The sequence below is a fragment of the Conger conger genome, chromosome 2 (assembly GCF_963514075.1).
Source record: "Conger conger chromosome 2, fConCon1.1, whole genome shotgun sequence".
Classification (NCBI taxonomy): Eukaryota; Metazoa; Chordata; class Actinopteri; order Anguilliformes; family Congridae; genus Conger; species Conger conger.
The window spans coordinates 31,217,399-31,230,158 of record NC_083761.1 but is presented as its reverse complement, the minus strand read 5'-3'; the positions used below and the strand labels follow the sequence as shown (position 1 = coordinate 31,230,158).

Genomic DNA, 12,760 nt, shown 5'->3' with positions numbered 1-12,760 from the left:
ATTGTAAACGCTTATATTGTAACGTACCCCCCATGGTACTCAATGACCACTTTATTAGGTAGACCTGTCGAGGACTCCACAAAACCTCTGAAGGTGTCCTGTGATATCAGGCACCAAGACGTTCCTTTAAGTCCTGTAGGTGGGAGGTTGGGTCTCCAAGGATCGGACTTGTTTATCCAGCACTTCCCACAGATGCTCGATTGAATAGAGATCTGGAGAATTTGGAGACCAAGTCAACATGTTGAACTCTTTGTCATGTCCCTCAAACCATTCCTGAACAATTTTTGCTTAGTGGCAGGGCGTATTATCCTGAAGAAAGAGGCCACTGCCATCAGGGAATACCGTTGCCATGAAGGGGTGTACTTGGTCAGCAACAATGTGGTATGTCCACGAATGTTAGGACCCAAGGTTTCCCCAGCAGAAAATTGCCCAGAGCATCACACTGCCTCCACCGCTTGCCTTCTTCCCATAGTGCATCCTGGTGCCATCTCTTCCCCAGGTAAACGATGTACATGCACCCGCCCAACCACATGATGTAAAAGATGTGATTCATAAGACCAGGCTATCTTCTTCCATTGCTCACATGCCCATTGTAGGCACTTTGGGCGGTGGACAGGGGTCAGCATGGGCACTCTGACTGGTCTGCGGCTACGCAGCCCCATATGCAAGCAATCTGCGATGTGTGCTCTGCCACCTTTCTATCATAGCCGGCAGAATTAATTGTTTCAGAAGTTTGTGCTACAAAAGCTCTTCTGTGGGATTGGACCAGAGGCACTAGCCTCAGCTCCATTTATTATTATTAATTATTTATTTACCGTTGGGCATGAAGAGGCACGGGAGGATAGAGAGATAATGGAGGAGTGGTGAGTGGGGAGGGGGAGGTACTGTGGCAGTGGCGGCTATACACTTCATTCGGTAGACCTGTACACAAGCTTGTTAATGGAAATATTTAATCAGCCAATCATGTGGCAGGAACTAAATTCAAAAAAGCATTCAGTAATGGTCAACAGGTTAATCTGTTAAGAAATGTGATCTAAGTGACTTTGACCATGGAGTGATTATTGACAGGGTGGTTTGAGTATCGCAGAAACTGCTGATCTCCTGTGATTTTCATGCACTGCAGTCTCTAGAGTATCTCTGAACACATAACGCGTCAAACCTCTACATCGATAGGCTACAGCAGCAGAAGACCAATAAGTAAAAGAAAAAAAAGTCTAATAATTATCTAATAAAGTGCTCAGTGATTGTATATTGAGGTGTTGTGGTGAACAGAGGAACAAAGTACCTGAAAGATGGGGCGGCTAACAAGAATGGAGAAGCTAACGTCACAGCATCTATCAGTGCAACAGTTGATCTGCCTGCAAATATGAAACTTTCCAAGAGAATGTCTAAAAAAGCACAACTAGCTGAATTTTGATTCGGGTAAGATGAAGCCTACTGCAAAGCATTGTCGGTGGAACCACAAGGGCAAACTGGCATTTGACCCAGCACTTTTGAAAGTACTGGCATTCCTCCCCAGCATTAAAACTTATTTATTATTTTATTTAACTTATTTTATTTCACTTATTTATTTTATTAAATGTATTACATTTCTGGTAAAGGGGGGGTCCGGGTAGTAAATATTAAGATTGATCGCTGTACCGTTTCAAATGAACTTTTTCAACTTCTGAAGCAGGTTTATGTTCATCCATTGCACGCAACGTTGGCATTGTTGAATACATACATCTAATAGGAATACAAGCCGCTCCTTCCCTGTGCACAACTGTTCTGTGCTCTGACCTTGGCTGCTGGTTACTTTGCCCTGTGTTTGACAGAGAGGCCATTTCCTGATTATCATAAGAGTTTTTGGATGATTCTGACTACTGTTTAGCCCCATCTTTCTTCTGTTATGTTAGCAAACTGAAAGCTGTAAAACATAGCTACTTTGCTTGCTAGTTTGAAAACTCTAGTTGATGTAGCTCAAACTCGATAGCTAGCGAACTAATGTCAGCTCACAAGTTGGATCCTCACTGGCTAGCTAACTGGAGTGAATTCCCAAAATTAAGACCAAATCTACTTTACCAGGGGCATGAGTGAGTGAACCGAATATTGTAGACATTAGACAACACCATACAATATGGGCTGGGCTGGTTTGTATTTTGTATTTAAACAAACAAAAAAAAAGAGCATTGAAGAAAACTGCAACTTCTAAGACGCATTCCATTTTTTTTTTCACCTTACATTCAATGGAGTGAATGTGGGGAGGACATGCCTCAGTAACAGAGAGGACCCCTCACCTGTGTGGAGGAGGCAGAGGGTTGAAGATACTCGCTGGGACTGACAGCAACAGTGGTGGCCATACTGTTCTGTTGATCTAGGAAAAACAAAGTGCAAGGTAATTAAAAAACAATGAAAAATAATCTGTAATAATAATTAGGCGTAGTACACACATGCCAACACTATTGATTTATAACAACAATAAGGACAGACAAATTACCAAATTAAAGAGGAAACATTTTAAGGGGGTAAATTCTTACTTTGAGAAATTCATGAGCAGGCAAGACATTTCTTTAACTGATCACAGAACCATTTGAAATGGTTTTCAATGTTTTCAAGATGGTCGCCAAATAGCACTTATTTCAATGGTAATGGGACTAATAAATTAATTTCTAAGCATTTTCCTGTTGTTAGCCTACAATTGATCAGATTTCAAAATGGTCACAATTAACCGTTTGGGACATAGTAAGTTTAATTGGGAAGTAGGTTTTTTTCATGCTCAGGTTGACATTACTGTGGAACTGCCGGTATACATATTTGTTTACTTAAAGAAAATAATAAACGATGTGGCCACTATTACAACGTGAATTGCAGCTATTTTATGTTAAATTTTTGTAATATATCATATAGGCTATATTAAATGTTAAGTCATTGCATTATTCCTATGGATGTTTTGCGGAATATGCATGATGCACAAGCAGAGGATAAAACGTGGCCAATCTCAAATACAGTCAGCAAGGTCAATTCCTGAAAACAACTGAAAAGATGTACAGATCCGAATTTCAGCTTTTATTTCCTGGTACTTATTTCCAATTTTTTTTCTACCAATTTGGTAGCCAATTGTACCCTATCTAATCCAATTAGTGTTAGCTGGGGGATACACCGCCCAAACCCCATCCCTCGCTGCCCGAAGGGATCTGGTGATCCGAGAACAACACCGTCTCAAGCCGTCTCGTCTCATGCTTGTGACCGTAATTCCGAGGTGCCCGCGGTGCCGTTGAACACGGCGATCTGCTAACCCTGCCAATCACTCCCTCTGGAGCAGAGCGCCAATTATGCCGCTCCATGAGAGCCGGCCAAACTTTGAAATCGAACCTCGGTCCTCGGTGTGCAACTGCAACGAACTGCAACCGCAAGTCCACTGCATCTTAGCCTGTTGTGCCACCACGGCTCTATTTCCTGGTATTAATATCTGGTATAAATCTTGAATCCTGGGCCACCAAGTAACGGGCCTGTTGCTTTGTATCCACAGCAACATGGGCAATTGAAATAGATAGAGTACATTTGGCTAGCAAATTGGGAGGAAATGGGAAGAAAAAAAATGTTTTAAAAGGCTACAAAAACATTCAACCTATCCCAATGTCAGAAACATTATGAGAAAATGGTAGACAAATGGAACAGTTTAAGTCAAGGCTTTTGGCCAACACCAAAGAAGGTATGTTTGGGTGAAACCTTTGTAGGACAAATTGCCAACTGTTAAGAATGGAGGTGAATCCATTATGCATCGAAATATTGTGCGAGCGGAAGGAAGAATGGAGAGGCTCATGTTCAAAGGTCAGACATTTGAAGAGGGAGTTGGGTATTCCAGCAAGATAATCTTCCAAAGGATACCTCAAAATCAACCATGAAGTACCTCCAAGAAAAAGACAGATTATTAAATGACATTATATGTATTTCAAATATACATGTTATCTAGTGTAAATCAGACAGCTTCTGAGTTGCTGTAAGGTGCATTTCTTCACTTTGAAGGAGGTAGGCTACTGACTCCTATAGGCTTCACGCCTTTATGGTAAGCTAAGCTACATTTTGCTAATATGGAAATTGAGCCAGTGAATGCACAAAAATGAAAATGAAATTGAACGCCTAAAATGTTAAGGTGCACCACAGGTGAAAATGGCGATTCTGGCTGGATAGGTCCATTTTGAAATATTAGGACTTTTAGCATCTTCAACAACTGTAGTTCCATAAAATATACGAACCACTCAGAACAACTTTATTAGATTTACATAACCTAGCTATAATGTAAATCTAAATGTAGAATGTCGCTGACTGAGGGGTGCTTTTTCACAATCCGTCATCAATGGATTGTGAAAATTCAAAAGGAAACTGTAGGAACAAAGCTCCACGTAATACAGCCAAGAGTCAACTAGATCAATTTCATAGACTTAGGCTTAGGCTAGACATAGATAGGCTTGCTGTAATTCATATGAAAAATCAGCTCTTTACATTTCAGAAAGTATTGCTTATGTTTGTCTTTATAATAAAAGTGTCTGTTAAATGCCTAAAAGAATGTTGCTCCTACCACAAGGCAGAAAGTGCCCTTTCATCACTATTGGTACGGCCCAACCTTTCTCCCACGTACCACGGGGAACAAAATGGATCGTAACGCAAAACAAATTGCCACCAAACAGAAAAAGTCAAAATCACAATACAACAAAAACAATACAAATGAATCCAAAAAGGAAAAACTACAGAAACAGTCAAAAGTTTGGACACACCATGCCCTTTTCTGCCTTTTGCAATTAATGTTTTATTTTCCCAGTCTGTAATCAAACCATTCATACCAGAAAATAGACACATCATATTGCAAAAGTAAGGGTTCGGAAACACTGTTTTTCATGAAAAGCTCAACAATATATACCTTTGATGACCTAAAGCTATTTAGCCAACTAATGTGTTCCATGCTGTATCAGCATAATTTCCAGCTGAATCGAATCCCACCCCCCAATTCTCATTGAGATCCATTCAAATGCAAAGAGCTATAGGGGCAATTCTGGAGCGTTATGGATGTGACATTTGGACAGAAAATCCCTCTGAAAAATAATTTCATAAATTTCATAAATGGGGTGTCTCGGTGGCGCAGCCTGTAGAGAACTGACCGCATGCTCATTGCGAGCCGCGACGTCGGCGGTTCGAATCCGACCGTCCGACATTTGTCGCATGTCTTCCCCTCACTCTCGCTCCCATTCTTCCTGTCTCTCTATACTATATACTGTCCAATAAAGCTGAAAAAGGCCTAAAAAAAATAAAAAAATAAAAAAATAAATTTCATAAATAACTTGCGTTATGGATGTGTGGTTATTTGCTTTGGATGTGAAGCAAAAAGACAGGTATTTTGGCGAGACTATACACATTCTAAAAATTCTATATTCATATATATATATATATATATATATATATATATATATATATATACACACACACATGTATACCCATGTAATGAAGAGGCTTGGCTGGACATAAAAATAGCAATTTTGAAAATATTTATATCTCCGTATTGATATTTATCAGGAGATATCAGCGTCATGGATGCGACCCCATTGCGTTATGGATGTGACCTGTCTGAAATGCACATTGTTTGATTATCTACTTCCCAATCAATTTTATCATAACACATTTGTGGTCATCTGAAATGGTTGTGAATATCAGCTTTGACATTGAGAAAATCATCAGTAATCGTTTTGAATGTTTTTAAGATTGCTGTCAAATAGCATTGATTTCAATGGTAATGGGACTAATATATCAATTTTAACCATTTTCCTGCTGATACCTAGCCTAGATTTTATCAGACTTCAAAATGGGGAAAATCGACTGTTTGTGACATAATACGTTGAAGTGAGAAGTATTTATTTTTTCATGCTCAGGCTGACAGAACTACCCATAGTATCGCCTGTAGGACAACCTAAAAACAAGATATCCTGGTGATGTTGATAGGTCACAGACATCAGGAAGTCATGAAAGCAATCAATTATAAAACATGACTATTTTATTTGACATTATGTTAATTTGTCTCAAACATTGGTGCTGTATTTACTCGCAACATGGTGAAACCAAAATGTGTATGAGAATCTGCACTTTGAATATGAATTGACTGATTACAAACAGTGGAAATGTGTATGAGAATCTACACTTTGAATATGAATTGACTGATTACAAACAGTGGAAATAAAATATTAACCAAAAAAAGCTTAAAAAGGCAAGGTGTGTCCAAACCTTTGATTGGTAGTGTATATTACCATAAGTAAGTTGGCAGGATGGTGTGGGCACTAAAGAGGCCCCCTAAACTCTACAACTAACCTACTTTACACCACGGTACGGAAAAATAAGCGACCACCTAGAGCAAATATGGCATTCTAATTCGTTGAAACGTGTCACGTGGGTGGTCATTAATTTATTTTAACCTTGCTTACGAGAAAAGATTGATCAGGTGTGTAAACGAAATTTTACACGTTTACCAAAAATTGCTAACCGATAATCGATTCTTTTGTTCTGAAGCTGAAAGTTTAATGAAATAAATGTGCTTTTACCACCACTGACAGAACGCACAAAATGGTCTGACAATTGAAAGAAAGATTCTGGCTGCATAATAACGTCCGTCCGGCTAGTCCTAGCATGCAGTCTTGGGCTATTTCAGGGCATTAAGAATGCAAACACCACAGAGAATTGATGATGCAGTATTATAGTTATCAAAGAATTTCTGCGTGTTTTAAATCTGTGGCTGTTGGTTCACTTATGACATATTGTCTGGCGTTTCTTAAGGTTCAGGGTGGTTAGATCGCAGAAACTGTTAATCTCCTGCACAAAAAACATCCAGTGAGCAGCAGTTCTGCGGGCAGAAATGCATTTTCAATGAGGGAGGTCCGAGGAGAATGGCCCAGGAGAATGACTAGACTGGTCAAAGCTGACCGGAAGGTGACAGCAACACAAATAACCACACATTACAACAATGGCATGCAGAAGAGCATCTCTGAACACACAATGCATCAAGCCCCTAAGTGGATAAGCTTAAGCAGCAGAAGACTTAAGCCTAAAAAATAACTCTTAATAAATACCTATAAGTGCCCACTGAGTGCATATAAAGACAAATAAAGCAATACATCAATGGGCAAATGTTGCACGCAACATTACTAAGTAGGCAAGTTAGAAAAAATAAAGGCTAAATTTTGTGTCACCCCTGTTCATAATTGTATTAAATCCAACAATTCATTTTTTTCTAACTTACTTAGCCTAATAGTGTAATCACTATCCAACATTGTTTTTAAGTGCTGAGTTCTATAAATGTAATGTTGACCAGAGCTAGCTTACCTACATTTTCTGGGACCAATTCTAAGATCAAGTAGAACTGTTGGCATAAAAATCCTTAGATCATATCCATCAGGTATCGAAAGCGAAAATTTCCTCATTTAAAAGGACCACATTAACCCTGTCACCAAAAAGATTGCCCTGCACCATATAAAATCAAATGAATTGGCAAAGTTTATTGTTACATAAAAATATAAGCCAAACTGTATAGAAACGATTGGCTGTTTCTGTGGGATTTCCTGCCTAAAATAGACCAGATTTATTGTGTCGCCACCACGGTGTTATCATGTTAGTGTATATCACGCACATTTTGGACATTAACGTAACCATGGTTCTCAATAGCAGCAGACTGGTCAGATTCCATGCGAATCAAGTCTGTCAGGCAGAAACCAAAGGGAGTCAAGTCTCAAGTCTCTGAGCTAAAGTCCAAGTCAAGTCTCAAGACTCCAGAATGGTGCAGCCTAAACAACTGTATGGCTGTAGAAATTCATCACGAATCAATTCATAGCCTAATTGAAGATATAGAAAACAGAAGTGTAGAAGACATACTTCGTATAAGACATCAAGAATAGTGACAACTGAAAAAGCAGTATTATCAGGGGCACACAAAAAGTGTGCTATTTAATTTATTTATTCATATGTCAATGAACTACCACGCGTGAGCCAACGTTTTGGCAAAGACTTTCTCATGATGGATGGAGAAAGTCTCACCAAAACCTCAGTTCTGGTGTTGTAATTGACATATAAATAAATAATCTAAAATCAATAACCATTCTATTTTTTTAAAACTCTATGTGACTCATAAAGCAGTACAATGGGCTGTAATATAAGATGATGGTCAATAACAAAATAGAGGCCGGTTAATCCTGGATTAAATGCAGTTTTGTATGGATAATCTCAATCAATTAAATTTAGTCAAGGACTAGGCTTAATATGCATCTGCAACTAATTATAACTTTATTCGTAAACAAAGTTACAAAGTGTTGAAATTTGCAATATTGGCTTATGAATATACTCATACTTTTTAATTTTGAAATGAAAGGTAAGTGTTAAGCATTTACTTTAGTCATTCAAAAAAATCTAATGAGGCTAGACATGCAAGACGTCAGGAGCTATGATTTTGGGACTACATCTACATTATGCTATAGGAGAACTTTGAATCCTAAGGAATGCCATTACACTACTGCATATTAAAATTATAAATAATTTCAAAACCACATTCAACAACAGTACATGCCAAACTCGGGTTCTACGGTAGCTTTTCATGTTAACGTCAATTACAAACAAGTTCTCTCAAAAATACAGTTCATATTTGTATGACACTGGAACACAAAACAATGCCCTCGCAGCTAGTACATATCTTCACCTAACAAGACATTCAAAATCACTCGCTGCCCTGCTTGCATATCGATCTTAAAGATCATACTGAAAGGTTTTTAAAATAGTGCAACCCTTGATCAGGCTCCAGATCCCATTACATGGCAGTTTTACTGAAAACGCAGCTACTTGCGTGAAGTACGTTGACAATGAAAATGTACGGGGTTTTTCAAACCAACCTGAAGAATTTTGTTTTATCGTTACTGTACCTGACACTCGTGGTTCTTCAACTTGCATAACTTTTCAATATCAACCATTTGAAATACAAGCCAACATTGCTACAACTTGGCAGTCAACAAAATAAGAAAATATGCACTTCTGTGATGCTGATTAAACGGTGACACAAACATTAGCTATACTGAAACACAAGTTATGTTAACGCAACAGAGGGAACCGAGGGAAATTTTAGGCATCCAGTGGCTTATACATACACGCATATACACACATATCTCACACACATAAAGAACAAAATCACTCACAGAAAAGTAAGAAATAAAGCGCATGTGAAGTGAAATGAACACATTTCATGCTTCTGTACCCATTTATCTGTCATTTTAATTTATTGTGAAGCACATTGTGTTGCACTAAGGCATATGAAATTAGTTAAATAAATAAAGGATGATTGATACATTTTCACTTGCAACATATGAATGTTTGGTAACACTTTACTTGAACCCCTTGCCATGAGACTGAGGGTGAACACTGTCACAAGATGGCATAACATACGATGTCAGGTTATATGAAATGAAATGAAATAAAACGGTCATACTTTTATCTGTACATTTCATGACAGTAACATCTGTTTTCCAGCAGTGCGCAAAGGTTTTTGCACAGCACCCGAGCTGAATGAACGGGAAATACGAAGAACAGTTTTTAATATATTTAGCTTAAAAAATACATATATATATATTTTTTTTTTTTCTACCTGTATCCACTATAGTGACAGTCAATGAATGCACAGCATCCTAGGCTGTAGATGGTTTGCAACAGTGTATCTGTTTTGTTACCAGGCACATCTTGGCAACTTCATGTCCTTGAAGCAGCAACTCTATATTACGCCCTGGGCTAAACTGTATTAAGCGAGCCAGAGCACCATTCTTCTAAAATTACCTACTAGTTAACATTATGTGTAAATAATCACTATCTAGACAGCTGCCTATCTTTCACCTCTGCAAGCCATCTGCATTTGGGAGAGTTTTGCATAGGGACTACCGGGATCCATAAAAAAAAGGTGACATGAACTGTTTCCTTTCAGACCTCATATGATCCATACTTTTAGTCAGCTAACTGTAGCTAATGTTAAAGGGATAGTTCGTTTTGTTTTAGATGACAAATTATGTAATAAATTGTTGACACCGGCCTCAAAACACTCCTACATCAAGTTTGCGTATCTCACTCTCCATTAAACTAGCCAAATAACATTGATTTAATGGGGGCTAAAAAACACCACCTGCCAGTCATTTAAAAAAAGACCCCAATAAACCAAATTCAAATAAACATGTTGTCATGTAGTTTTGGACCACTTTCCTAAGCCAAGAGAAAAGATACGTTGCTTAGCTATTCTTGCTGAACGCACTTACAACAGTATGACTTCTCAGGGTTGCCTATGGTGACAGGTGCAGCACCAGTTTTAATTTACCCTTTCCATTGTCTCACCCTCAGCTGATATAGCTTCGGCAAGTTGTGCTCACACTATTCTGCCCATGTCCTCTGAATCTCTTTAAGCTCATCAATATATTTAGGATGTAACCCACAGCATCAGTTGAAAAATGTACGTTACTGCCACTCACAATCCTTTAACCACTGTTTATAGCCAGAGTGTTACAGTAGAGAGGTCCAACCTAGAGGCTAAATCGGTCCGCACATAAATATGCTTATGCAGACCTCACCAGTGTTTTTATTTGCCAATTTAGTTATTTAGTTTAAAAGCTGGTCAGGAGGTTTTACAGGGCCAACACGTACAACAACACATACTACAATACAGAGACCAAGCTATATTTGAACAAAGTAGATGTAGAATTACAGTCAGGTCCAGAATTATTGGCACTCTTGATGAAAATGAGCAAAAAAGGCTGTATAAAATAAACACAGATAATGAGCTATATTTTATGTCCAAACATATGGGAAAACTATATACTTTATCCTAATACAATTATTCTAATTTTTATTTTCTTTTTATTGAGTAATTAGTTATTTTAATGAAAAATGTAGGTGTCAAAATTATTGTCACTCTTGAAGATCATTTTAAATAAAACCAAACAGTCAAAGAACTGTCAAATCAAAAGAGACAGATGGTTGTTGACCTACACAAGTCAGGTAATGGGTACAAAAAAATACATAAACGGTTAAACATACCACTAACCACTGTTAGGGCAATATTCAAAAAGTTTCAAACATCTGGAACAGCAGTCGCCACGCACAGTGAGGAAGATGGTGAGGGAGGCAAAGAAGAACCCAAGGATCCCAGTTCAAGAACTGCAGACTTTAGTTGCGTCTTGGGGTCACAATGTCTCAAAATCAACCGTAAGACGCCGCCTCCATACCAACAGGCTCTTCGGAAGGGTTGCACAAAGAAAGCCCTTACTGAGAGCAACCAACAAATTCAAGCGTCTGGAATTTGCGAAACATCATTGGAACTATGACTGGAGCAGGGTGCCATGGTCAGATGAGACCAAAATTGAACATGTTCGGCGTCAAAAAAGAGATGCATACAAGGAAAAGTACCTCATACCTACCGTCAAATATGGTGGTGGATCACTGATGCTTTGTGGCTGTTTTGCTGCCAGTGGTCCAGGGGCTCTTGTTAAGGTCAATGGCACAAGAAATTCCACCAAGTACCAGGAGATTTTAGCCAAAAACCTGGTTGCTTCTGCCAGGAAGCTGAGACCGTAGGTGGACCTTCCAACAAGACAATGACCCCAAACATACTTCAAAATGAACACAGAAATGGTTCCGTGAAAACAAAATCAATGTTTTACAATGGCCATCTCTGTCTCCGGACTTCAACCCTATCAAAAACATGTGGTCTGAATTGAAGAGGGCAGTCCATAAGTGCAAACCTAAGGATATGAAGGATCTTGAAAGGTTCTGCATGGAGGAATAGTCCAAGATCCCTCCAAATGTGTTCTCCAACCTTATTAAACATTATAGAAATAGGCTCAGTGTCATTATCCTTGCCAGGGGAGGCTGCACCAAGTACTAAAAACAGGGGTGCCAGCAATTGTGTTTCTTTCTTTTATTTAATTTTTTTTGGAAAGAAATTTATAATTTGAAAAATTTGTCATTTTGGTCGATTCCATTGAATCATTAATAAAGTAAAATATTTTCCACATGTTGGAAAATGAGAATATATCTGAGTAATGGTATTATTTGTTTTCTACAGTCTTTTTTGCAAATTTTCACCAAAGGGGTCAATAATACTGGACCTGACTGTATTTTGTAATAAAAATAATCACGTGGTTACAAGTGCACATTGTCAGATTTCAATAAGTCTTTATACATAATCCCCCATTTCAGGACACCATAATGTTTGGGACACAGCAATGTTACGTAAATTAAATTAGTCATGTTCAATATTTTGTTGCATATCCTTTGCATGTTTTGACTGCTTAAAGTCTGCGATTCATGGACATCACCAGTTGCTGGGTCTCTTCTCTGGTGATTCTCTGCCAGGCCTGAATTGCACTTTTAGCTCATGTCTGTTTCAGGGACCAGTCCCCTTAAGTTCTCTTCAGCACATGAAAGGCATGCTCAATTGGGTTCAGATCAGGTGATTAACCATTTTTTAGCTTTGAAGAACTCCTTTGTTGCTTTAGCAGTATGTGTCAGATCATTGTCTTGCTGTAGAATTAACCACCAGCCAAAATCTGAGAATGTGTACTTTAACCACTGTGTGGCGTGAATCCAAATGTAAAATTGTGGAAAATCAGCAGCAAATCAAGATATAATGGATCTTTGTCCCAAACATTATGGAGGGCACTATAAGAGTTCACATAATCATTAACATCGTAATAGGCTAAGTAAGAAAACAAATCTAAAAGAAGGA

General features: G+C 38.4%; 1 protein-coding gene across 9 annotated transcripts in view; it reads right to left on the bottom strand.

Annotated features, from left to right (window-relative positions):
- Window positions 1-12,760, bottom strand: part of sp2 (sp2 transcription factor) — a 62,076-nt gene that overhangs the window by 42,847 nt on the left and 6,469 nt on the right. For 8 of the 9 annotated variants that reach the window (XM_061230343.1, XM_061230339.1, XM_061230345.1 and 5 more), the window contains one exon: window positions 2,277-2,353. In XM_061230343.1, the coding sequence (XP_061086327.1) occupies window positions 2,277-2,353 (77 nt within the window). Of the gene's footprint in view, window positions 1-2,276; window positions 2,354-11,450; window positions 12,739-12,760 lie in introns of those variants that run through there. The other variant, XM_061230344.1, reaches the window with a different exon arrangement.